Source organism: Xenopus laevis, chromosome 4S (genome assembly GCF_017654675.1).
Source record: "Xenopus laevis strain J_2021 chromosome 4S, Xenopus_laevis_v10.1, whole genome shotgun sequence".
NCBI classification, from domain to species: domain Eukaryota; kingdom Metazoa; phylum Chordata; class Amphibia; order Anura; family Pipidae; genus Xenopus; species Xenopus laevis.
The window spans coordinates 101,345,706-101,369,178 of NC_054378.1; the positions used below are offsets into that span (position 1 = coordinate 101,345,706).

General features: G+C 39.8%; 2 protein-coding genes across 2 annotated transcripts in view; both read left to right on the top strand.

The window, feature by feature from the left end:
- micall1.S (MICAL like 1 S homeolog) overlaps positions 1–6,338 on the top strand; it is a 44,051-nt gene extending 37,713 nt beyond the window's left edge. Inside the window, exon 18 of the transcript XR_001935582.2 lies at positions 6,148–6,338. The gene's annotated coding sequence lies outside the window, so the exon portion shown is untranslated. The remainder of the gene's footprint in view (positions 1–6,147) is intronic.
- A 5,695-nt stretch (positions 6,339–12,033) lies between these two features.
- On the top strand, positions 12,034–18,901 carry polr2f.S (polymerase (RNA) II subunit F S homeolog). The gene is given in 5 exon segments (NM_001095163.1): positions 12,034–12,116; positions 16,630–16,699; positions 17,075–17,205; positions 17,740–17,811; positions 18,197–18,901. Coding segments are annotated over 5 exon segments (384 nt in total). The 5' UTR covers positions 12,034–12,096; the 3' UTR covers positions 18,288–18,901.
- The last annotated feature ends 4,572 nt before the right edge of the window (positions 18,902–23,473 follow it).

Below are 23,473 nucleotides of genomic sequence, written 5' to 3' on the forward strand. Positions count from 1 at the left end.
CAGTAATAGTGTCAGTAATAGGAAAAGTACAACATGATGGTGCCTATCTGGTACCCCATGTGGCCAAGTGTGGAACCAATATAAAATGTGTCCGATGCACTTTAGTAAGGGCCTGGGCACACACTGCTATTTCAGGAGATTAGACGAGCAGCGACAAATCACCTCTTCTTCGTGCGATTGATCTCCCCAAACTGCTAGCTGGAATGTAAATCACCAGCGGGATGGCAGTCGGATCGCTTCAGCATCCCAAAATCGCCCGAAGTTTCCTTGTGAAACGAGAATGTAAAGCGTCGGCGGGATGGCAGTCGGATCGCTTTGGCTTTGGAAAACGAAGAGCTCCGAGTGCTATCCCGCCGGCGGATTTAGATTCTAGACGGCGGGAAGGCAGTTTTGGGAGATTAGTCACCCGAAGAAGAAGTGATTTGTCAATGGGCGTCTAATCTCCCGAAATAGCAGCGTGTGCCCTTACCCTAAAAAATAAAGTTCATACATAAAGTAAAAAAAAAAAAATCAATTCATTTATTGTCTAAGTAAAAGAGTTTAAATATCCAAAGGATTTCCATTCTTACCCTTGCTGATATTTCATAAAGAAATGGAATATATACACTGTTTATGCACCTACTAAAAAAAGCTGCTATTTCTATCTTTTCCAATTTTTATTTACAAATTGCAACAGTGCATAGTCCAGGAGAACCACCCAGCTGGGACTTCCCATGTGCTGCCACAGTGTTTGCACAGAGCACTGTAATGTAAACTGCCAATGTCCCTAGTAATGCCCCAGCAGGTTCATAGCAATTGTTTTTTGAATGCCCAGTTTGTTCTATGTAGGTGTGCATATAGACTTATAGGCGTGTGTGGGTGCATATAGGCCACTGGGAACAATTATCCAAAGGCATTTTAGAGCAAGTGTCTCTCCTCATATTAGTTCCCATGTGTGACTCCTTGGGAGGTCACACAGTCACAATTAGGGCACCTTAGCTTAGCATTGCATAGCTATTGGCAAATCATTCCATTAACATTACTGCTGCTATCAGTCAACATGTAGGGGCACATTTACTAAGCTTGAGTGAAGGATTCATAGTAAAAAAACGTAGTATTTTTTGGGGTACTTCGACCACCGAATAGGCTACTATGACCTTCGACTTGAACGATTCGAAGTAAAAATCGTTCGACTATTCGACCATTCGATAGTCGAAGTACTGTCTCTTTAAATAAAACTTTGACTACATACTTCGCCACTTTAAACCTACCAAGATACAATGAAAGCCTATGGGGACCTTCCCCATCAGTTTTCTAAGCTCTCTTTGATTGAAGAAAAATCCTTCGATCGATCAAGTAAATCGTTCAAATCGTTCAATTTTTACTCCGATCGATCGTAGGATTTGCGCAAAATCCTTCGAATTCGAAGGATTTTACTTTGAGGGTCGAATTCGAGGGTTTATTAACCCTCGATATTCGACCCTTAGTAAATGTGCCCCATATTGTAAGATATATAACAATGCACTAGTTTGCATGTTTAAACAGAGAGCCAACAAAATTACAATTCCTTTGCATGTCAAACATTTTAAGTCACATGACATTAAGGGGGTTATTTTTACAAATCTGAAATTTTTCCACTATTTTCTGAAAACCACTGATGAAATCCTCAAGTACTCCCCCCCCCCATCTATCTATACATTTATATGAAAATTGCTTGCGTGGGAAAAGACTTGGTAAAATCTTAAAAAAATCTGAATTGTACGATTTTTTCAGATTTGACTCCCAAAACCTATGATTTTTTTGGATTTGACACCTGAAACCACAAAATCCTTAGATTATAGAACTGGACGCAGCGCATATCAGGTTATATTCAAAATGTCAACGGGACATTGCCATTGACGCGGCGGGTTTGAGTACTTTTTTTATTCGTACTTTTAACACCATCGGGGTTTAATAAATTTGAGGATTTCTTTCCATGAAAAAATTTAGTTTTTTGCCTTTAAAAGTCAGACCAAAAAATAAATTGGACTTTAATAAATAACCCCCTAAGTGATTGAACACTAAAGGATTCTTCTGAATCTTGCACAAAAAGTGCTGGGATTTGCTTGAGTTCTGAATAAGCTGCATCCCTATATAATATCATATTTCTTATTGTTAGATGTTTTGCTTCCCTTTAGTTGTTACAGTTAGTTTAAGAAAAGGTGATGTGCACTTTATCTGCTCAAACACATAACAAAAGACAGGTTTGATCTGTATAAAAAGAGCTGGATTCTTTAATTTGAAAAGTTTTTATTTCTAAGTAAGTAAACATAAGCTGTAAGCATGTTGTACACCATTGTCAACTTAATTAACAATGTTCCAATGACAATTGTTGTACATATGATATGAAAATAGGCAGGTATGTTGTCAAACATGAGCTAACATTTGCTACCTATTGGGGATCCGTATTTTGAGCTGGATTCCTTTTTAACAAAACTTTTTACTTTGCTCACCCTTTAGAAACATGAAAGTGAAATACATCCCAGTAAGTTTAGGGAGTGTAATTGAATTCCTCAAAAGCAACTTTGCTATATATATTAATTATTATTAGCTTAAAGGGGTTGTTCATCTTCCAACACTTTTTTTCAGTTCAGTTGGTTTCACCAGAAATAAAGATTTATTTAAATTTTCTTTTATGGTGGGGGGGGGGAGTCGCAGACTCTGTAAGTAGGGATGGGCGAATTCTTTTCACCTTATTTCGCCTAAAAAAATTACGCCAATAGACATGTATGGCGGTGTGCATCAAAAAAAAAATATTTCGCCGTGTGACAACTTTTTTTGACACCCATAGACTTTAATGGGCGCCGACAGCGAATTTTTGACGAAACGGGTCAAATTCGCCCATCCCTATCTGTAAGTGTTCTAAATTGATACATTTAGTTGATACATTTGTTAGCCGAATCCCTGAGTTTCAATAAAAGCAACTGAATTGATACAATAGTTGCTAATATTCCACACATACTGCTGAGAAATGTATCGACTAAATGTTGTAAATTGTAACAGTTCAGATGCTCCTGGATCACTGAGCTGCCAGACTGAAACACCAGAGGCAAGAACATTAAACTTTAAACTTAAATTTTGGGAAAATGTTTAGGGTCAGGGCACACGCTCAGATTCAGGGAGATTAGTCACCCGGCGACAAATCTCATCTTCGGGGAGACTAATCTCTCCGAACTGCCTCCCTTCGGCTAGAATGTAAATCGCCAGTGGGATGGCACTCGGAGCACTTCGTTTTCCAAAGTTGAATCACGAGGAAACTTCGGGCGTCTTCGGGAAACGAAGTGCCATCCCGCCAGTGATTTACATTCTAGCTGGCGGGAGGCAGTTCGGGGGGAGAGTAATCGCCCCGAAGAAGAGACTATTTATCACCGGGCGACTAATCACCCCAAATCTGAGCATGTGCCTTGACCCTAAAAAATACAGGAAGGAAAGAGATTTGCAAGTCTTTGTTTATGGTGAACAATCTGAAAACAACTCAACTGATAAAAGTTTTTGGAAAGTGAACAACCCCTTTAACTATTTGTGGTGCTCCTGACCCTCCCCAGATCCAAAGCTTCTGAAATGAAAGTGATCACCAGTCACTCTCTCTCTACATTGGGGAGTGGGAGAAAATTGGAATCCAGTATACATGAGGCTTAAAAGTATCTTCACATGGTGGCATTTATACTTGCTTCCGATTGGCTCGTGGTTTGCAGAGAAAATAGTGCAGGTGCCAACCAGCTTCATTCAGCAGCATTGGTCCAGGGAAGGGTACCAGAGCGGGCGTAACAAGTATAAAATGCATCATCATATTACTTTGCATACTGCCTATTTTGAGGCAGTAATTATTGTAATTATTAAATATTGTTATTATTAAATCTCGTGGGATGCTTTTCACCCCCTTTAAATGTAAAATACAAAATGCTCTATATTAAAAGGCCACTTGTAGCAATCACAATTATAAAATGAGGTAGGGAGAATAGTTACAAAAAGACTGTTACTTTCCCACTATATCAAAGCCACTAAGCCAGTCTCAGCTTACTCTCTAGGGTAGGGCTCCCCAACCTATTATACCCGGGAGCCACACTCAAATGTAAAAAGTGTTGGAGGAGCAACAAAAGCACAAAAAAGTTCCTGGGGGTGCCAAATAAGGGCTAAGCAGCCTACAAGAGGCTCAGTTTGGCAGTACACCTGGTTTTTATGCAACCAAAACTTGCCTCCAAGGCTGGAATTCAAAAAGGCCACTCGGAGCAACATCCGAGGGGTTGGAGAGCAACATGTTGCTTGTGAGCCATTGGTTGGGGATCTCTTCTCTAGGGTTTCCCCATTGGCTTTACCCTATTATTGTGCTAATTCCAACAACATCTCTGGCACTGACACAGGGCAGATAAGTACAACAGATTAGTCAGGAAAGCTACAGGTTGCACATGCTGTAGTTTGAGCCTATCACATTGAGCCTTTGTAGGATGTCAGCACTGACTTCTTAGGACCCCGCTGCTAAGACTAAAAGAACAGTAGTACAAGCTGTGTCAGGTAGGGGTTTACACTAGACAACCAAATAATTCACAATCCCAAGCCTCATATCTTGTAGTGAAATATAAAAGCAGGGTATGTCAAAATGTGGTTTCATGGTATGTAAATAAAAAACACAATCATGTGTTTGACTTCCTAACAGCTCCAACTGCTGGGATCATTGAGCACACAGTAACCAACAGTAAAATAGATAACAAGGCAACATACAGTGTCAGTAACAATTCATGTATATTAGATCAATGTCAATTTCGGGGTTATTATCCCTTTAACGACAAGTGAGAATCAAAACAAGGCTGTGGATCTTCAGGCAGGGCTGCTCCTGCCATGAGATAAGGTGAAATCTTTGCCTCAGATGGCAGCGAGCGGCCAGTTACAAGGGGGGGCAAAAAAAAAAAAACGCCTTGTAACTTTAACAGCTGAATTTCTGGGTTTGAACCCAAATCCAGAAATTCGGCTCTGCTAGTGCAGAGAGAGCTATTGCGCTCATTGCACTAGTGATGCTGCCCCCCTTTGACCAGATTCAACGCTGATTTTTAAGTGCGGGGGCGGCATATGGGCTGCTGCCTCAGGCGAGATCATCCCCAGACTCACCCATCTTCATTTTTATTGCATAATAAGAATTCACCGCAAGTACTGCTTACCATAGCTTCAGCCTCCTGTTCACCTTTAAATTAACTTTTATTGTATTCTAGGCTTTTTTTTTTTTTTAGCAATGCTGCGATTGGTCGTCTTTTCCTGTAGTTTTAAGTTAATAACATTTATATCCTGCTTCTGTGTAGCTTGCAGTTTAAAAGTTATCTGGTTATTGGGGTCAACCAAAAAACTGGTTCCCTAGTCTACATTTTTATTGCATATGTTTCTTGCATTCTGACTTCTCAGCTGCTGCCTGGATGCTAGGGAAAATAAACCCTAGCAACTGCATAGACCTAACCAGTTCTAACCTGGAGAGTTGCAGACTAAAAAATCCAAAAATTACAAATTATAGTTAACTTCAAGGTGAACAATCGTAATGTGATGGATGGCACAAGTTAAATCCTAAAAGGGGTGTGGTTGAAAAGCCTACATGTTTCTTTTTAGAATTGTCTGTATATTAGCATAAGCATAAATCCATGGTTGTTAAACTTGTACTTTAATTCATAAAATGGGACAGATATAGGGGAAAATATCATTCACTCACCCTAGATGGGCTTCAAGGTGGGCTGTCTAGGAGAGCAAATGGCCGTTCTCCTAAGTTTTCACTCTAAATGGCCTTCAGGCTGAGCCCCACTATCACTGCACCAAGCTCTCGTGGAGGCCAGCCTTGAGAAACGAACAAAGAATAATTAAATGGCGACCGAGTTTTCATTGCAGGATTCTGATGGAGTCAGCAGACTCTCACACTCCTTCAGTTCTGACTCTGCAATGCAGGTTTCTCTTGCTGCCTTAACAAATTTACGTTGCCTTTTACCATGTAAGTAGGTTTAATTGTGCACAACTACAATTAACTGCAATTGTGCCACGTTATGGAATTGGGAAGTGGAACCTTTGGCAGTTTACCTCTTACTCATTTCGCCAAGTATATTTTAATCTGGCTTTGGGGTCTGGTTCTAAAATGCTACTTTTCTTGTTCCCTACTAGGAACACAGTCAGATCCCACAATCAACTGTTCTTAATATCCATGCAAAGCTGCCTGGCAAATAATACTGTTACGTCTCTTTTTCACCTGTTTATGTGTTTTGTTTATTTTAAAGAATTAATTTATTGCACTGTTTGTTGTTTAGAGAAACCTTTTTTTGCAGCAGAACACAATAAAATATGGGTATGATTTTTCTCTGTGTTGTTATAAAGAACGTTCAGTCTGTATAGGAAATATTCCTTTTAATGTAAAAAAAAAATTTTCTGTTGTGCGTGCAGAATAGTTCTTTACATGTTTGCGTTACGTCATATATGTAGCAGTTGAAATGGTTATTGCATTAAATTACCAAATAGCAGCTTCCACTGGAATGTGCAAATGAGAAAAGGAATGTTCTGTGCACACATTGAAATATTTCCACATTGTATGGTCCACGAGTGCTCATTTACAAAGGTCCAGGCTCAAGTGATAATGGTACAAGTGTGAAGTGTATTGTGGGCAAAAGAACATGATGCTTTGCAATAACTACCCACAGCATTTTCCAAAGGTCACCCAACTTTGCTCCTGCTCCCATCTTGACACCATAATAGAATACTTTTTACAGAAGTTTCAGGACTGCCACTATGTTTTGTAGTGTTTACCATTTACCTAATGTCAGATCGGAATCTGTTGTAATGTCAGATCAGAATCTGCTGAGACATACAGTTAGGCCCATAAATCTTTGGACAGAGACAACTTTTTTCTAATTTTGGTTCTGTACATCACCACAATGATTTTTTTTTAAAAAAATGAAAGAATTCTAATGCAGTTGAACTGCAGACTTTCAGCTTTAATTCAGTGGGTTGAACAAAACGATTGCATAAAAATATAAGGAACTAAAGCCTTTATTTAACACAATCACTTTATTTCAGGGGCTAAAAAGTAATTGGACCATTGACTTAAAGGCTATATCATGGGCAGGTGTGGGCAATTGGACCACTGACTTAAAGGGTTTTTAACCAAGTATTAGAAATAAACATTTTATTTTCAATTTTTTTATTTGTCGAAATACTTCGGAGCCCCTGAATGAAGCGATTGTGTTTAAAAAAGGCTTTATTTCTTCCATTTTGATGCAATCTTTTTGTTCAACCCACTGCATTAAAGTTGAAAGTCTGCAGTTCAACTGCATCTGAGTTGTTTCATTTAAAATTAATTGTGGTAATGTACAGAATCAAAATTAGAAAAAAAACTGTAGGTCTTGTTTATTTTGTTTGCATGGGCTGTGACCTGTTGGAGCATGTTCAAATGGCAATCAAAAATTAAAGAGCAGACAAAAGCAAAACAGACACAACGTATAAGTAAACAGCCTACATAAACGTCTAGTCTGGCGTATGCACAGTGTAAAAACAATTTAAAAATTATTGTCACTGTTAAAGTCTGTCTATGTTCCAGTGGTTTAAATACAGAAAGTGCTAAGCTTCTGCTAGAAAGGAAGTAGAGGCAAGTGCTTGAGATACTACTAAGAATAACATTTTATTTTAACAGAATATGTATTTATTTTGATGATTGCACACTTAAAGGCATACATCTCTCCCCCCTGTGCAGTGTTCAACCTATAGGCTGGCAGTCAGATGGCTACCATACGAGAAGCAACACATTGTATGGCTGCCGCCCTTGTTCCATTTGTGGGGGATATGGAGGGTTAATTAACCCTCGATATTCGACTGCCGAATGTAAATCCTTTGACTTCGAATATTGAAGTTGAAAGATTTAGCGCTATTCCTACGATCGAACGATCAAAGGAATAAACGTTCGATCGAACGATTCGAAGGATTTTAATCCATTGATCGAAAGATATTCCTTCGATCAGAAAATTGTTAGGAAGCCTATGGGGACCTTCCCCATAGGCTAACATTGGCCTCGGTAGGTTTTAGGTGGCGAACTAGGGGGTCGAAGTATTTTTTAAAGAGACAGTACTTTGACTATCAAATGGTCGAATAGTCGAATGTTTTTTAGTTTGAATCGTTCGATTCAAAGTCGTAGTCGAAGTAGCCTATTCGATGGTCGAAGTAGCCATTTTCGATCGTTCGAAATTTGAAGTATTTTTTCTTCTATTCCTTCACTCGAGCTAAGTAAATGGGCCCCTTAAAGTATGTCGGTTCCATGAACTGACAAAGGCACTGCTATAAGATGCCATAAATAGACACTGGGCCTGTTGGAGTTGTTTGGGTCACTGAGTACTTTAAATGCCAGAATCTCAGTCCAGACATGTATCAGGCGGACACGTATTGTAAATGGTAAGAAAAGAAGTTTCAGACATATTTAAATGTGTGGAGAGTTTAATACTAGGAAGGACAAGGGGAAAATATTAATGTCTAAACTCAGTGATTGCCATACAAATGCTCTGAAAATTAAATGTGGAACTATGGACAACAAAGGTAACAAAAGACGAAGACAAGAATTACATCTTTATTTTTCATATTCATTATTTGCACCCTTTATATTTTGGAAGGTAAGTAACAAACAAAATGGCTCACCTGTGCAAAATAGCTCTAAAATATCACTGGCAGCTGAAAATTGACATGGATTTATTTATTGTATTGTGCAGAACACGTTGCAATAACTAGTTTCTGTAAAAATGCCACAATCTCATTTGGCTGGTAAATAGTGATATATTCTTAACTGAAGCAATAATGAAAGAGCGGGCACACAGTCACAAGAAGTTGGGGGACAAAGAGTCAGGCAGTGAATATTATTATATTATTTATATTATAATATCTGAGGTCCCCAAGTATTCTCAATACACTGGAACAGGTTAGGACAACTGCTTGTTCTCTGACTTTTGCAGTAGCTCCTTAAGCTCCAAGCACCTCTGTTTATCAATGATTTCCATCTCACGCAACTTCTGCAGTGAAAGATTAATATGGCAATGTGAAGCATATGGAATGCCTATATAATGCAATGTTTTGAGTTAATGAACAACTAAAGCATTTCTTTAACATGATTTTGGAGTATAAGCAAAGTAAAGTGATTTGTTTGCTATGTCCGCCTTTCCTTTCCTTACTTACATGATTGTCAATTTTTTGTTTTGTTGTAATTCCCCCACTAAGCACTCACTTCTGCACTTGCACACACCGTTTGAGGCTGGGTAAGAGCGTCTGATAACAAACCTTACACGTTAAAGCAACAGTAACACCAAAAAATTTAAGTGTTTTAAAGTAATGAAAATATGTAGTGTTGCCCTGCACTGGTAAAACTGATCTGTTTGCTTCAGAAACACTAATATAGTTCATATAAACAAGCTGCTGTGTAGCAATGGCGGAAATTGAAAAAAAGGCTATATGGCACAGGTTAAATAGTGGATAACAGATAACACCATTATGTTCTACAGAGCTTATCTGATATGTAATGTACTATTCTGCAAAGTGCTGTAGTGCCATCTTTCCTCTGCCCCTAGTTGACCCTTACAGTGGCTTCAACTGGGCATACAGTGGGGTAGGAAGTACAATACTCTGCTCGTATCCACACAGGACAGCTAGGAGCACAGGAATGATGACGCAGCTGCACTAAAAAAATCCTGGGCATATATATGTTTTATTGAAAAGATAAAATGGCCTGGGGTGAAAGGTTAGTGACTTCAGTCAGTGGTGGCCCCAGGAAGGACAACAACCTGTCCGAAACAGTTAATAAACATCAATTCATTTTGAGTATTGCGCTTCTCCATTCAATATTTCTTACAGCAACCTGCCTTATTACCTACAGTATAAATACACTGTGCTTGAAGTGCACTCCTTTGGACTTGTCATACCTCCCAATTGTCCAGTTTTTAGAGGGACAGTCCCTCTTTTGACAGCTCAACCCGCAGTTTGTACTGGAAAGTCCTGTTTTCTCTGTGCTGAACAGTCAAAAAAAGAAACAATGTTTCTAACTTGATTTACTTTTGGCGGAGAGCCCAGAACAGCCAAAGCAGCAGATAAGATACTTTTGTAACAATTTTGAGATAAGCAAAAAAGTAATTGTAACAACATAACAGGTCCCTTGGGAAAATGACTCACAGGTTAAAGGGCAATTCACCTTCATTAGCAAAACTGTAATAACTGAAAAAAAATCAGAAATATGTTCAAACTTTCATAAACTGCCAAATTTGGTAAAATTAACATGGTAATTAGGGTGTGTGGCCAAAAAAATGGGCGTGGTCTAATAATTTTTCACAGCGCTCCAACTTTTTTGTCCCTCTTTTTATTTCCAAAATGTTTGGAGGTACGTCACTTGTATAACATATTTTCAGCCACAGCTTATAGGTGGAGAAATGCACAGTGGGAGATGGATCAACCCAGCACAGACACAGCTTGAAGAAGATGGGATTCATAGGTCAGAAACAGAAAGTGATTTCTAATGGGTGTATAACAGACAAACTAGGTTAGTGAATTCTAATATTAACTGAGTGCCCCAGACTTAAAGGGATACTGTCATGGGAAAACATGTTTTTTTCAAAGCACATTAGTTAATAGTGCTGCTCCGGCAGACTTCTGCACTGAAATCCAATTCTCAAAAGAGCAAACATATTTTTTTTATATTTAATTTTGAAATCTGACATGGGGCTAGACATATTGTCAGTTCCACAGCTGCCCCAGTCATGTGACTTGTGCCTGCACTTTAGGATGTAACTTCTTTCTGGCAGGCTGTTATGTCTCCTACTTAATGTAACTGAATCAGTCTCAGTGGGACTTGGCTTTTACTATTGAGTGTTGTTTTTGGATCAACCAGTGAGCTGTTATCTTGTGTTAGGGAGTTGCCATCTGGTTACCTTCCCACTGTTCTGTTGTTAGGCTGCTGGAGGGGGGGGTGATATCACTCCAACTTGCAGTACAGCAGTAAAGAGTGATTGAAGTTTATCAGAGCACAAGTCACATGACTTGGGGCAGTTGGGAAATTGACAATATGTCTAGCCCCATGTCAGATTTCAAAATTGAATATAAAAAAATCTGTTTGCTCTTTTGAGAAATGGATTTCAGTGCAGAATTCTGCTGGAGCAGCACTATTAACTGATACATTTTGAAAAAAACATGTTTTCCGATGACAGTATCCCTTTAATAACACTTTACAGGGTCGACGACCCCCCCTCCCAGAGCTGCTTTAGAAGGTGAAAAATGACACTTTACATTATAATATTGGAAAAAGTCGTTGTTTTGTTCTGTTGTTAGGCTGCTGGAGGGGGGGGGTGATATCACTCCAACTTGCAGTACAGCAGTAAAGAGTGATTGAAGTTTATCAGAGCACAAGTCACATGACTGGGGCCCCATGTCAGATTTCAAAATTGAACATAAAAAAATCAGTTTGCTCTTTTGAGAAATGGATTTCAGTGCAGAATTCTGCTGGAGCAGCACTATTAACTGATGTGTTCTGAAAAAAACATGTTTTCCCATGACAGTATCCCTTTAAAAAAACTTAGCTGAGACAGAGTAAACAAAACACTCCATTTTGAAAGTACTGAAATATGTAAAAGCCCTGCCTCTAATGTGAGCGATAATAACACATTAATGACCACGAGGTGAGGCTATGGCATAGTCCCCTGTCGCTCCTCTCCCTGCTACTCTAATAGCAAAGTGACAGTCACCCATAACTCATGCCCAAATAGAAACAACTTGAAAGAAAACCTTTTACTCTAGCAGTCAATATAGAATTCATCCCATACGGATATCTATATACGTGTGAACGTGTGAGCTCTCACCTTAATAAACTATCAGTTAGACAATATTCTATACTGTGTATAAAGTGGATGTAAGTTCCCTCTTCCCTTCCTTTCGCGTGTCGCCTCCTGTCTCCATGGGAACCCTGAAAAGCCGGAAGAGATGGGCGGTAGCTGGTGCATGTTTCCGCTTCCTGCACGTGCTTGTTGAGCAGATCAGAGTGCGTGTGGTGGAAGTTAGATTGTGAGTAGGTTTTATTCGGTACCTGGGCCGGAATTCGCCGCCATGTCGGACAACGAGGACAAGTGAGTCGCTTTTCTGCTGTAATAAAGGGTCGGGCGGTGATATTCACTCGGCAGCTGAATAGAGAGAGCTGTGGTCACTTACTAGTAGGCTGTACCATGGGGGAATTGCTGATACACTGTTCCCTCTGATATCCCTCCGCCCATTAACGCCCGCCTTAGAGGAATCATTGGCTAAATACGCGTTAACTCTAGGAGATGAACGGACAATATAATTGTATAATACACAAAAGCCATGAATATCCTGTAAATTATATCCTTATAAACGGTGAGTTCTGATGTCATCAGTTATAAACGGTGACTTCTGATGTCATTTCTGTCACATGACTCACTGAAACGTGTGTATTATAATAAAGTACCCCCAGTTGTAAAATATGAGGATATTAGAAGTTACCTCGGAGTTCCATGACCTGTATAAAAACACTCGGCCTACGGCCTCGTGTTTTTATATGGTCATGAAACTCCTCAGAAACTTATAATATCCCTATATTTTACAAAAGGGGGTACTTTATTCACTATATAATATACAGGAGCCATGAATATCTTGTAAATTATATCCTTATAAACGTTGAGTTCTGATGTCATCAGTTATAAACCGTGAGTTCTGATGTAATTTCTGTCACATGACTCACTGAAATTTGTGTATTATAATAAATAAAGTACCCCCAGTTGCAAAATTTGAGCATATTAGAAGTTAAGCTGGCCATAGACTCAAAGATCCGCTCGTTTGGGGACATCGCCAAATGAGTGGATCTTTCCCCGATATGCCACCAATGCCATGGCTATATGGGGGGTACGAACTTTGGCCATATGGTCGAACGATCAAATTACGATACGCCAAGGGGCTCAGATGGGTCGGTCGGGTAAAAATCAAACCTTCCCAATTGATATCATGGCCAGATATCGATGGGGAAGACCCGTCGGAAGCCCCCATACACGGGTAGATAAGCTGTCATATCGGTCTAAACGACAGATATCTGCAGCTTTATCTGCCTGTGTATGGCCACCTTTACCTTGGAGTTCCATGACCTGTATAAAAACACTCTGCCTTCATCCTCGTGTTTTTATATGGTCATGAAACTCCTCGGTAACTTATAATATCCTTATATTTTACAAGAGGGGGTACTTTATTCACTATATAATCAGGCTCAATTACTAAGGGTGAGCAGCTTTGTACCTGGGCATTTACCGTTTGTAAGATCAGTGATCTGTTCAGCCAGTTGCACTTGAATAAGGAATGCAAAACTGTGTTGGCATGGCTTACGTACCAGGCGCATTATTAGTAAATCAACAAAAGGATGTTTGTGTCAGTATATGTGATGTAGATATAGATGTGGAATGGCATGTTACAGGGCAGATACACAGCAGCCAACCCGGGAGCAAGTCCCTAAAAAATTTTTCATGAGGATTTTAAGTTCTATTTAGTAGGGATGCACCAAATACATTATTTTGGATTCGGCCGAACCCCCAAATCCTACGTGAAAGATTCGGCCGAATACCGAACCAAATCCTAATTTTCATATGCAAATTAGGGGTCGGAAGGGGAAAACATTTTTTACTTGTTTTGTGACAAAATGTCACGTGATTTCCCTCCCTGTCCCTAATTTGCATATGCAAATTCTGATTCGGTTTGGCTGGGCAGAAGGATTTGGCCGAATCCTGCTGAAAAAGGCAGAATCCTGGCTGAATCCTGGATTCGGTGCACCTCTGCTATTTAGTCGATATGATAAACATGCTTGTTTCTGCACCATGAATAGATCTCATTTTTAATGTCCAGTCCTTCTCTGCTTGTTTGCCAACTATCTTCTTTATTGAAAGTACATTCCTAATTGTGGCAGTGACACATTTCTGCTTCATGTCTCCTAAAGAAATCAACCCCTTTGGGTACAAACAGAAGGCACCGATTATGCACAATCTTGTTTGTTGTTGCCACATCAAAAATAACATTTTCTGACATGCCAGTTGTTTGTTAGTATAGTGTTTAGTTCCAGGGGCATTTTGGGGCTCCTTGAGACGTCCTTTCTGATGCCCCCCCCCCCCTCACAACCGGTTCATACCATTTCCAGTGCCAGAGCTGGTTTAGGGGTGGCAGCATTGTTAGTGCGGATGGAGAAATTGTGCTCACTGCACTAGTAGAGCCAAAATTATGATTTATCAGGAGTAGCTGTTTTTTGCCACATCTGCTAACTTGTGCGCTGCTGCTGCCTGAGGCGAGGGAATGAGAAGAGAGCAACGTGTTACCTCAAGCATTATATTGTTTTATATCGTATGTGTGTCAAATACATATATCTCTGCACACTTGTGTCACACCCTTACCTGTGTCCTAACAGGTTTTTTTTTGTTGGCACCTAAGCGAATATGACAAACTAAAACATATATTTTGATTAAACAGCAACAGTAATTTGATGTACAGTGATTGATATATATATATATATATATATATATATATATATATATATATATATATATATATATATATATATCTCCGCAACATTTTACAATACTAGGGCAATCCTTTTCTCCTGGTGCTTATACAGTTAGTGCCATTTGTAATATCCTGCAGACCTGCACACATTACTGGTTCTTTGTGGGACGTTTTATTCTGATCAAGATCTACTGAAGTGTAGCCGGACCAGTGTCCATAAGGTCTGATACTCATGTTTCATAGCAATGAATATGTTGGTGCTATATAAATACATGTTAATAATAATAATGGCCGTTGCTTGTAACAGGAGGGAAGCACAAGGGGTCGCTGTTAGAACTCTGTGCCTAGATTTCCCTCTAGCAGAATGATGATTGTGTTGTGGTGGAGGGGGCTCTTTTCTGTTTTGGATGCTACTCAGACTATGATTAAATCTAAATAAAAGGAGGCATTTGATTATATATTTATAGATTATAGCAATTTTGCTTATCACTTTTTTGAATAATCTAAAAATAGTTTGCCCTCCTCCGCTGCAGAAGTTGTATATTAGTTGCTGGATTTGCTGACTCTATATTCTTTATCGAGAGCCAGCTTATGTGTATGATTTTTAGTATATAGAGAAAATTAAGCTGCATAAGTTTGAATGACCAGAGTTTAGGGTGTATTTCCCCAGAAGCAGGCCCGGACTGGCAATTGGCCTGTTCGGGCATTTTCCCGACGGGCCGCTCTTTATTTAGTGTTAGTGGGCTGCTGATTGATCCAGCGGGCTCTAGGACCGCTCCTCCATCCTTTTTCACACTGTGGCTCTGCCCCTCCCACTCCTCTCTGCTCGGACGCTGCTGCCTCTGCCGGCTGTTTGTATGTCCCAGCACGCTCAGCATGAGCATGGAAGCTGGACAAAAAGGAGATACTGCAGCTGCTGGCCTGCCTGTCTGTGCTGAGCCTGCACATAATGCTCCCTGCCTGTGAACACACCACATCAGTAACATCAGGTTGGTGTGGATTTCTGTAGAGCAGGCTGCACGCAAAATCACTATGGGGTAGGAAGAGTCAACTGTGCTGAAAGTATCAGGCACTGACTAAATCTGTCTTTTTTAGAAATTTAACCTGGACTGTCTGTTTTTTTTCAACACTTTTTCACTTTATAAGAATGAATAAAATAGTAAAAAAATGTTTTGTTGTCCAATGTATCCGTGTTACTAGGGTGGGCCCTGCTGGCCCAGACCCAGTCCGTGCACTTGCCCCTTACCTCCCAGACCCTGGTCACACCGGCAATAGGTAGGTACACCCGGTGGGGCCCCTGCCAGCCCAGACCCACTCCCTGTACTTACTCCTAACCTCCTGGACCCCAGTCGCTCAAAGAAAAGGTGTGCACACTCACAGAGGTGGTTTCCCGTCAGATTGGACTTTGCGGCTGGGGGGCCCCTCAGTCCAACGCTGCTTGGCCCAGTCATGGTTCTTGTGCCGTACAGTAGACAGCCCACTATATTTATCAAGGAATATAAAGGCAAAAGGCTGCAGAATCTTAAACATATTTTACAAGGCAGCTCTTTACGCACATATTTTTTTGCAGTTTTACCCCAATATATGAGTGGATGTGTACAAAAACCATTACAAGTGGGCTGCTCTGATGTTTTTTTGCCCGGGCTGCTTTTTACCCCCAGTCCGGCCCTGCCCAGAAGATAATGTTAAAGAGCTTGTTCCAGTGGTTGAAGTGAGAGATCTGCTGTTGTAAGATATTTCATTTGCAAGACATTGCTTTATTTGGGGTACCATTTATTACCGTTGTTGCTGGGGGGCCTTTTCCGTTAGTATAGAACAACACAACCAGCACATGGCCTCCTTTCTAACCAGCCGGGAAAAGCTTTACTTTGTAATTAATTACGTTGATTATATTACGTTTATTATGTCTATTCTAAAAAATATATTGTCTCATGCATTGTATTGTAAGTTACAGCGTCATGGTTTATATAGTAAGTATCACTTATCACTATCGATACAAAGTCTATTGTGAGCTCCAAACTGTCACAATGTTGGACAGAAGGGAAAAGATTTTACCAAGGGTTGTTCATTTATATATATTTTCATGTTCAGCTTTGATGGAGATGATTTTGATGATGTAGAAGAGGATGAGGGGCTTGATGATTTGGACAATGCAGAAGAGGTGAGTATTGTTCTTTTGTTCCCTTAGTCCAGATAATTATTTATGCTGACAAACTCCATGGAACATGGAAATTACCGGTTGTTCTATCAGACTTTGAATACCTTGAGGAATTGAACTGTAAATATTAATTGGGGTGAAAAAGGAAATACAAGTGTAAAATGTTACGTGAGTGATCCACAGCAGGGGCAGCAGTTAAAACTAACTCAGTTGAACCTCTGTATTAAGATAAATATATATTTTTTTTTATATAGTAATGGATGTTAGAATTTCTTATTAATATGTGGGGAAAGTAAAACTGGAAGACACAGGCATGCTTGACTAGAACAAGTTTTTCTTTGTGATCTCTGTGTAGCATTGATGGGTTTTGTATTACAGGAGGACCGGGAGAATGTGGCAATTCTGCCAGCTGGGGAAGGTCAGCAGGCCAACCAGAAACGCATCACCACCAATTACATGACCAAATACGAGCGGGCCCGTGTGTTGGGAACCCGTGCCCTGCAAATAGCGTAAGTATAAGATAATTCAGTATGTTACAGAAATAAGATTTCCTAATACTATAATGTAACAATATCCATTTCTGACTACACTATACCGGTTGTATACTGAAATCATGTCATCACTGCATCACTTGAAAGGGAACAGAAAACAGTGTATTGATTCAAGGGCTCTGCTACTGACAGCTTAAATTCTGAATACTGGGTGTTAATAGTGTCCGTGCGATGGCAGCGTCCTCTTCTTTTTATTGCCAGAGCCGTGTTAAATGACAGCCATTATCCATCACTTAAGTAATCCTGACAGGTCACACTCCATTTTTGCATAAAGAAGAATACTACTATGAAGCTCCTTTTATCATCTCAATGAAATGAAGCAAACTGACGCCTATGCTTGTCCTTTTCTGGTTCAGTGATTCTCGTGGCTTTAGGTTGTATTTGAAATGTTTTCTTTTTGACCATCTATATGCTGCTGTTGTTGCTCCTGTCCTTGTATGTAACATTTAGGGTGAACATGACCCCCAGCCTATTTTCCTTACTTTAATACAGGATGTGCGCCCCTGTCATGGTGGAACTTGAAGGAGAAACCGACCCCCTTCTCATTGCCATGAAGGAACTCAAGTAAGTTTTTCTTGTCAACCAATTCACTGATGTGTTGTGTATTGTAAACATGCCTAAATCTTTATTTTTGCTATTCTGAAATACTTTCATTTTATGTAGAGTAAAGTTTTGCAGGTGTCCAAAATATTCAGTTGTTATTTGTATCTAGGATCTGCTTTATCTAGTATCTGCTTAACAAAACAATATTGTATAACACCAAATAACCATGAAATCACAGAAATACATATAGATTTGCCAGCTTTGAGATTTAAGAAGTTTCTACCATGAATTTGCAAAATTGTGTCTGCAAATACTGAACTACAGCTATCAGGATTAATTGCATATTAACATCTAATTGAGCATACTTCTTCTATTGAGCTTCTAAAGTTCCTTTCTGTTTACACAGAGCCAGAAAGATCCCTATAATCATCAGACGTTACCTTCCGGATGGCAGTTATGAGGATTGGGGGGTGGATGAACTCATCATAACCGACTAAGACCAGATGTCAATCCTTGACTTCCAAACCTGAAATCTTTGACACCAGTTTTATTCTATTTTGTCTTGCTGTACAGAATTATTCTAATGTAAATGCTTTATTTAATAAAAACCAAGCAAGTCTGCTGCAAAATGCAATTCAATTCGTAAGAAAAAGACATATAGGCCATTTAGTGGCTAGGAAAATTGGTCCGACAGGAAAAATTATGAAGCTCCATGAAAAGAGAAGAAATAGTATGCACCTGTTGATTCCAAAATTTTTCTAAACCTCCCCCATCATCTACCTGTTTTATTTATTTATTTTTTTTTTTGGTAGAACAGGGGATCCATTGTATGCCAGTGTCTCTGCACCTGTTGCTATGGAAATGTCCATGGAGGGGGACACCTTTCTCAGGAGTATCAAAAACCAAGATGAATCCCACTCTTTGTTTGTCCAAAAATGCGCTCGGCTGCTTTTACGTTCCTGCCACACCTGGGGAACAAGCTATCCCTGATCCAGGTGCTACATTACCGATGACCACTACCTCTAAATATTCCTCACACTGATATTTCATCTTAACAATAGACCTTTAAATCTGACTTCTAATAAAAACTTCTGACTATAGTAAACATTAACTTTGTGAAAAGCGAGTGTTGCATGTGACTAAGTGTTGCATGTGAATTAAGTGTTAAGCAGCGTTAAAAACCTTAAGGCATTTAAAACCGAAAAGGCTTTGTGAGGAATTGCCTTTGGGAGACTGTAAGTACCCAGTGTAAATATGAGTGCAAGTGGGTTTGCTTGTATTACTCAGTGTGTGTCTTGTCACGTGTATGTGGTGTTGGAGCAGCAGTTACATGCAGTATTTACATGTGAGAGGTGTCGGTGGGTTTTCATCTTGGAATCTGAACTGCAGACTCTAAGGGGTGAACTGAGAAACCACTGGCAGGGGCTAGTTGAGTGGGGGGAGGAGAAGGGCCAGTGGAGGATAATGAGGGAGGAAGGTTTGTGACAGTCAGGAGGGGAAGTAGGGGACAGAAGGGTTGGGGGGCTGGTCTACAGCTTGTCCAAAACAGCAAATTCTTTTATCTTCGATTTTGAAATCTGACATGGGGCTAGACATACTGTCAATTTCCCATCAAGTCATGTGACTTGTGCTCTGATAAACTTCAATCACTCTTTACTGCTGTACTACAAGTTGGAGTGATATCACCCCCTCCCTTTTCCCCCCCAGCAGCCAAACAAAAGAACAATGGGAAGGTAACCAGATATCAGCTCCCTAACACAAGATAACAGCTGCCTGGTAGATCTAAGAACAGCACTCAATAGTAAAAACCCATGTCCCACTGAGACACATTCAGTTACATTGAGAAGGAAAAACAGCAGCCTGCCAGAAAGCATTTCTCTCCTAAAGTACAGGCACAAGTCACATGACATAGGGCAGCTGGGAAATTGACAAAATGTCTAGCCCCATGTCTGATTTCAAAATTGAATATAAAAAAATCTGTTTGCTCTTTTGAGAAATGGATTCAGTGCAGAATTCTGCTGGAGTAGCACTATTAACTGATGCGTTTTGGAAAAAAAACATGTTTTTCAATGACAGGATCCCTTTAATGTGTGGCTGAGAGATTGGTGTAGGGAGGAGGGTTTTGGGTTTTTGGAGAACTGGGCTGATTTCTCATTCGGCTACAGGCTCTTTGATAGGGATGGGCTGCACCTCAATGGTGATGGTGCAGCTGTTTTGGGAGAGAAGATGGCTAGAGGGTTGGAGGAGATTTTAAACAAGGTGTGTGTGTGGGGGGGGGGTTCAGTAAAATATTCAGTGGAAGACGGGTTAGATGAGATAGTGGGCAAAGGAAGAGAAAATGGGGGAGGAGATTTGGTTGAGGGTACTGTTAAGGATACCAGTTTTAAATGTATGTTTGCAAATGCAAGGAGTCTGACTGGTAGAATGGTAGAGCTGGAGGTGCTGGTGCTGGAGGGAAAATATGATATGATTGGTGTGGCTGAAACATGGCTGAATGAGTCACATGACTGGGCAGTTAATACCAATGGCTATACTTTGTTTCAGAGGGATAGAGGCAATAGAAAAGGAGGAGGGGTATGTCTGTTTGTTAGGCAGGATTTAAAAGCTTTTATAAAGGAGAAGGCGATGTTAGAAAATGAGGGGGCAGAAGTCGTATGGGTGGAGTTCTTCACCAATTGTAAAGACTCCAGCAAATTAATTGTAGGTGTATGCTATAGACCCCCTAATGTAAGTGAGGCTGCTAGTTTGGGTAAAGTAATGATAATGGGGGATTTTAATTACCCAGATATTGACTGGAGCAACAGTACTGCCAGATCAGTTAATGGGAACAAGTTTATAAACTTGTTGCATGACAATTTGATGGCACGGGTTGTTGAGGAGCCTACCAGAAAATATGTTATTCTGGATCTAGTGATCTCAAATGACCCAGAACTTATAGCAAATGTGCAAGTCATTGAACCCCTGGGTAATAGTGACCATAATGTTTTATCATTTAGGGGCACATTTACTAAGGGTCGAATATCGAGGGTTAATACAAATAATACAAATAAATGTAATAAAATAAATAAGCGTTAAAAACCCGAGCGGGTCAGATTGGAGTTTGTAGCAGCCAATATTGAGATAAATTCAGACCTTGATAAATAACTGCCTTAGTTTTTTGCCTATGCAGCCTCTAGTTCCAGGGAAAGGGGAAAAAAACAAACTGAAGTTGTTTATGATATAGTAAATTAATTTTGACCAATCCCATGATCAACATTTTTAGTATATGTTAATATCAGTGCCTTCATTTTAATTTGTATACAGCACAAAACCTTTGAACTGTCTATTACTAGGGAATTTCATATATTTGCTATTCCTCTTTCTACCTTCTCTGTATCCAAAGATGAAACACTGGAATGATCCAGGTGTGCTTATGTAGCGTGGCACAGTGAATCCATTTGTGGGTGGGTTTTCGGATCTGCTTAGTTAAGATTATATTCTTTAAAGGGGTGGTTCACCTTTAAGATAACTTTCATTATGTTATAGAATGACCAATTCTAAGCAACTTTTCAATTGGTTTTCATTATTTATTTTTATAGCTTTATAGTTACTTGTCTTTTACTTCTGATCCTTTGCAGCTTTTCAAATTCTAAAAATCAAATGCTCTGTAAGGCTACAAATGTGTTGTTTTTGCTACTTTTTATTACTGATCCTTCTATTCAGGCCTCTCCTATTCATATTCCAGTCTCATATTCAAATCAATGCATGGTTGCTAGGGTAATTTGGGCCCTAGTTACCAGATTGTTTAAGATGCAAATTGAAGAGCTGCTGAATGAAAAGTTAAACAACTCAAAAACCTTCAAATATTAAAAATGAAAACCAATTGCAAATTGTCTCAGAATATCCCTCTCTACATCATACTAAAAGTTATCTCAAAGGTGAACAACATCTTTAAAGAGACTGCTCACTCTTGGAAATCTGTATTTAACGTACTGGCAGCAGCTTTAATATTCTAGGCAGGTCCTCTTGGTATGAGAAGAGTTAAACTGGCTGTCGTTGAAAGGACCAGTTTCTCTGGAATTTCTTCTGTGGCCGTTAGTAGTTTATGCTTCATCGGGTTATATGCATAGTCATCTGACTGCCTTATCTGAAACAGACAATTGGCTTATTATGGCTGTGTGTCATGTGACTAATGCGCTTAGATCCCCAACATGCACTGGAAAGTGCTATACCTTGTACTTGCTTTGCAACAAATAAATACATGTTGTTGATGAATAGGATTGTCTGTCCTGTATCTCCGTGGCTGCTGTTGTACTACGGCATTCCTCCACCGCTGCAACATGCAGTTATTTATATGGTTTTTGATGGCGCCTCTAACAATTTATTGTAGCCCTGTGCTGCCGTCAGGCATTCTTGTGTTGGTATGTTAATAGGACTTGTCTTACTGCTTCCCTGCTACTTTTTGCCTCATGGCTTGCACCAGGCCTGGACTGGGAGTCAAAATAGGCCCTGCCATTCCAAGTACACTGCCCCCTACCAGCCCACTATATGGTAACTTTCTATGGAAACATACAGCAGCCCCTCTGGCATTTGCCAGAACCCACAGATTGCCAGTCCAGCCTTGGCTTCCACCTCAAATGCATGTGTCATTGCTATAGTGCAACATACAAGCACTGTCATATGAGTCCTGCAGTCATCTGACGGCAATGGAAAAAATAGTCATATGATAAATTCACAGTCATCTGACAGTGAAACACTTGAATACAACTGAGCTCTTAATTATCTTGCATGAATTCTGGTTGTATCCAGCCCAAAAGTGGTCAATAAACTTTTTTGGGCTGAATCTGCAAGTGTTAAGTTTAGGGGATTTTCTAACAGCTGCAAAGCACTTCATTTGCAGTCAGCTGAAGGTTTTATCAGGTTGGGCAATTCAGGGTGTTTGGCACCAAAGCAATTTCCATCTCTGTGGGTGTTAAAACACTTTTAGCCCTACACTTGTTGGGGCTCTTGTGGGTCAGAGGATTGTGACTGAAATGGATTTCAAAGTAAGAAACAGATTTATAATCAGAACATAATAATTAATTTATTCTATCTCACAGACACTTTATCAGTTCTAGCCCCACTAGGCTTACAATCACATTCACTCAAGTCATTTTCTCAGGAACAAATTAAACTGCCTATAGGTTTTTGAAAGATTCCACGTTACTTTATTTTAGCATTCCGGATTCCCATTTGCCTGCCTTGTTCTTGAGTTGAGCCATTTGATAAACGTTTTGAAAAATATTGAATATTTGTGACATCACTAGGGTACTATATTTACATCTTTCTTTATTCCTGATACCGTTTCAATAACAATGAACTGGTGTCTCATTTTGGCATGTTCATGTTGTTACATGGTGTGATCTAGTAGGTTTAACAACCGAAAGACAGATATTGGAAATTGAGTAGATGGGCCACTTGTTGTTCGCTTCATGGTAACTGCAAGGTTAAATTTGACAGAGGAGGGTTAATCATCTAATCAGGCCAGCGTTCCACCACAGAGTCTCTTAATCACATTGGGGATGTGAAATTTCATCCATGCAGACACGGCTTTGTGTGTAAATCTGCAGGAGCAGTTCTGGCTTTTCCGGGGTCAGATTCTTAAGCGTTCCTTTAAATGGAGCCCTTGTTTTCTAGGCTGTATAATACAATCATGAGGGATCAG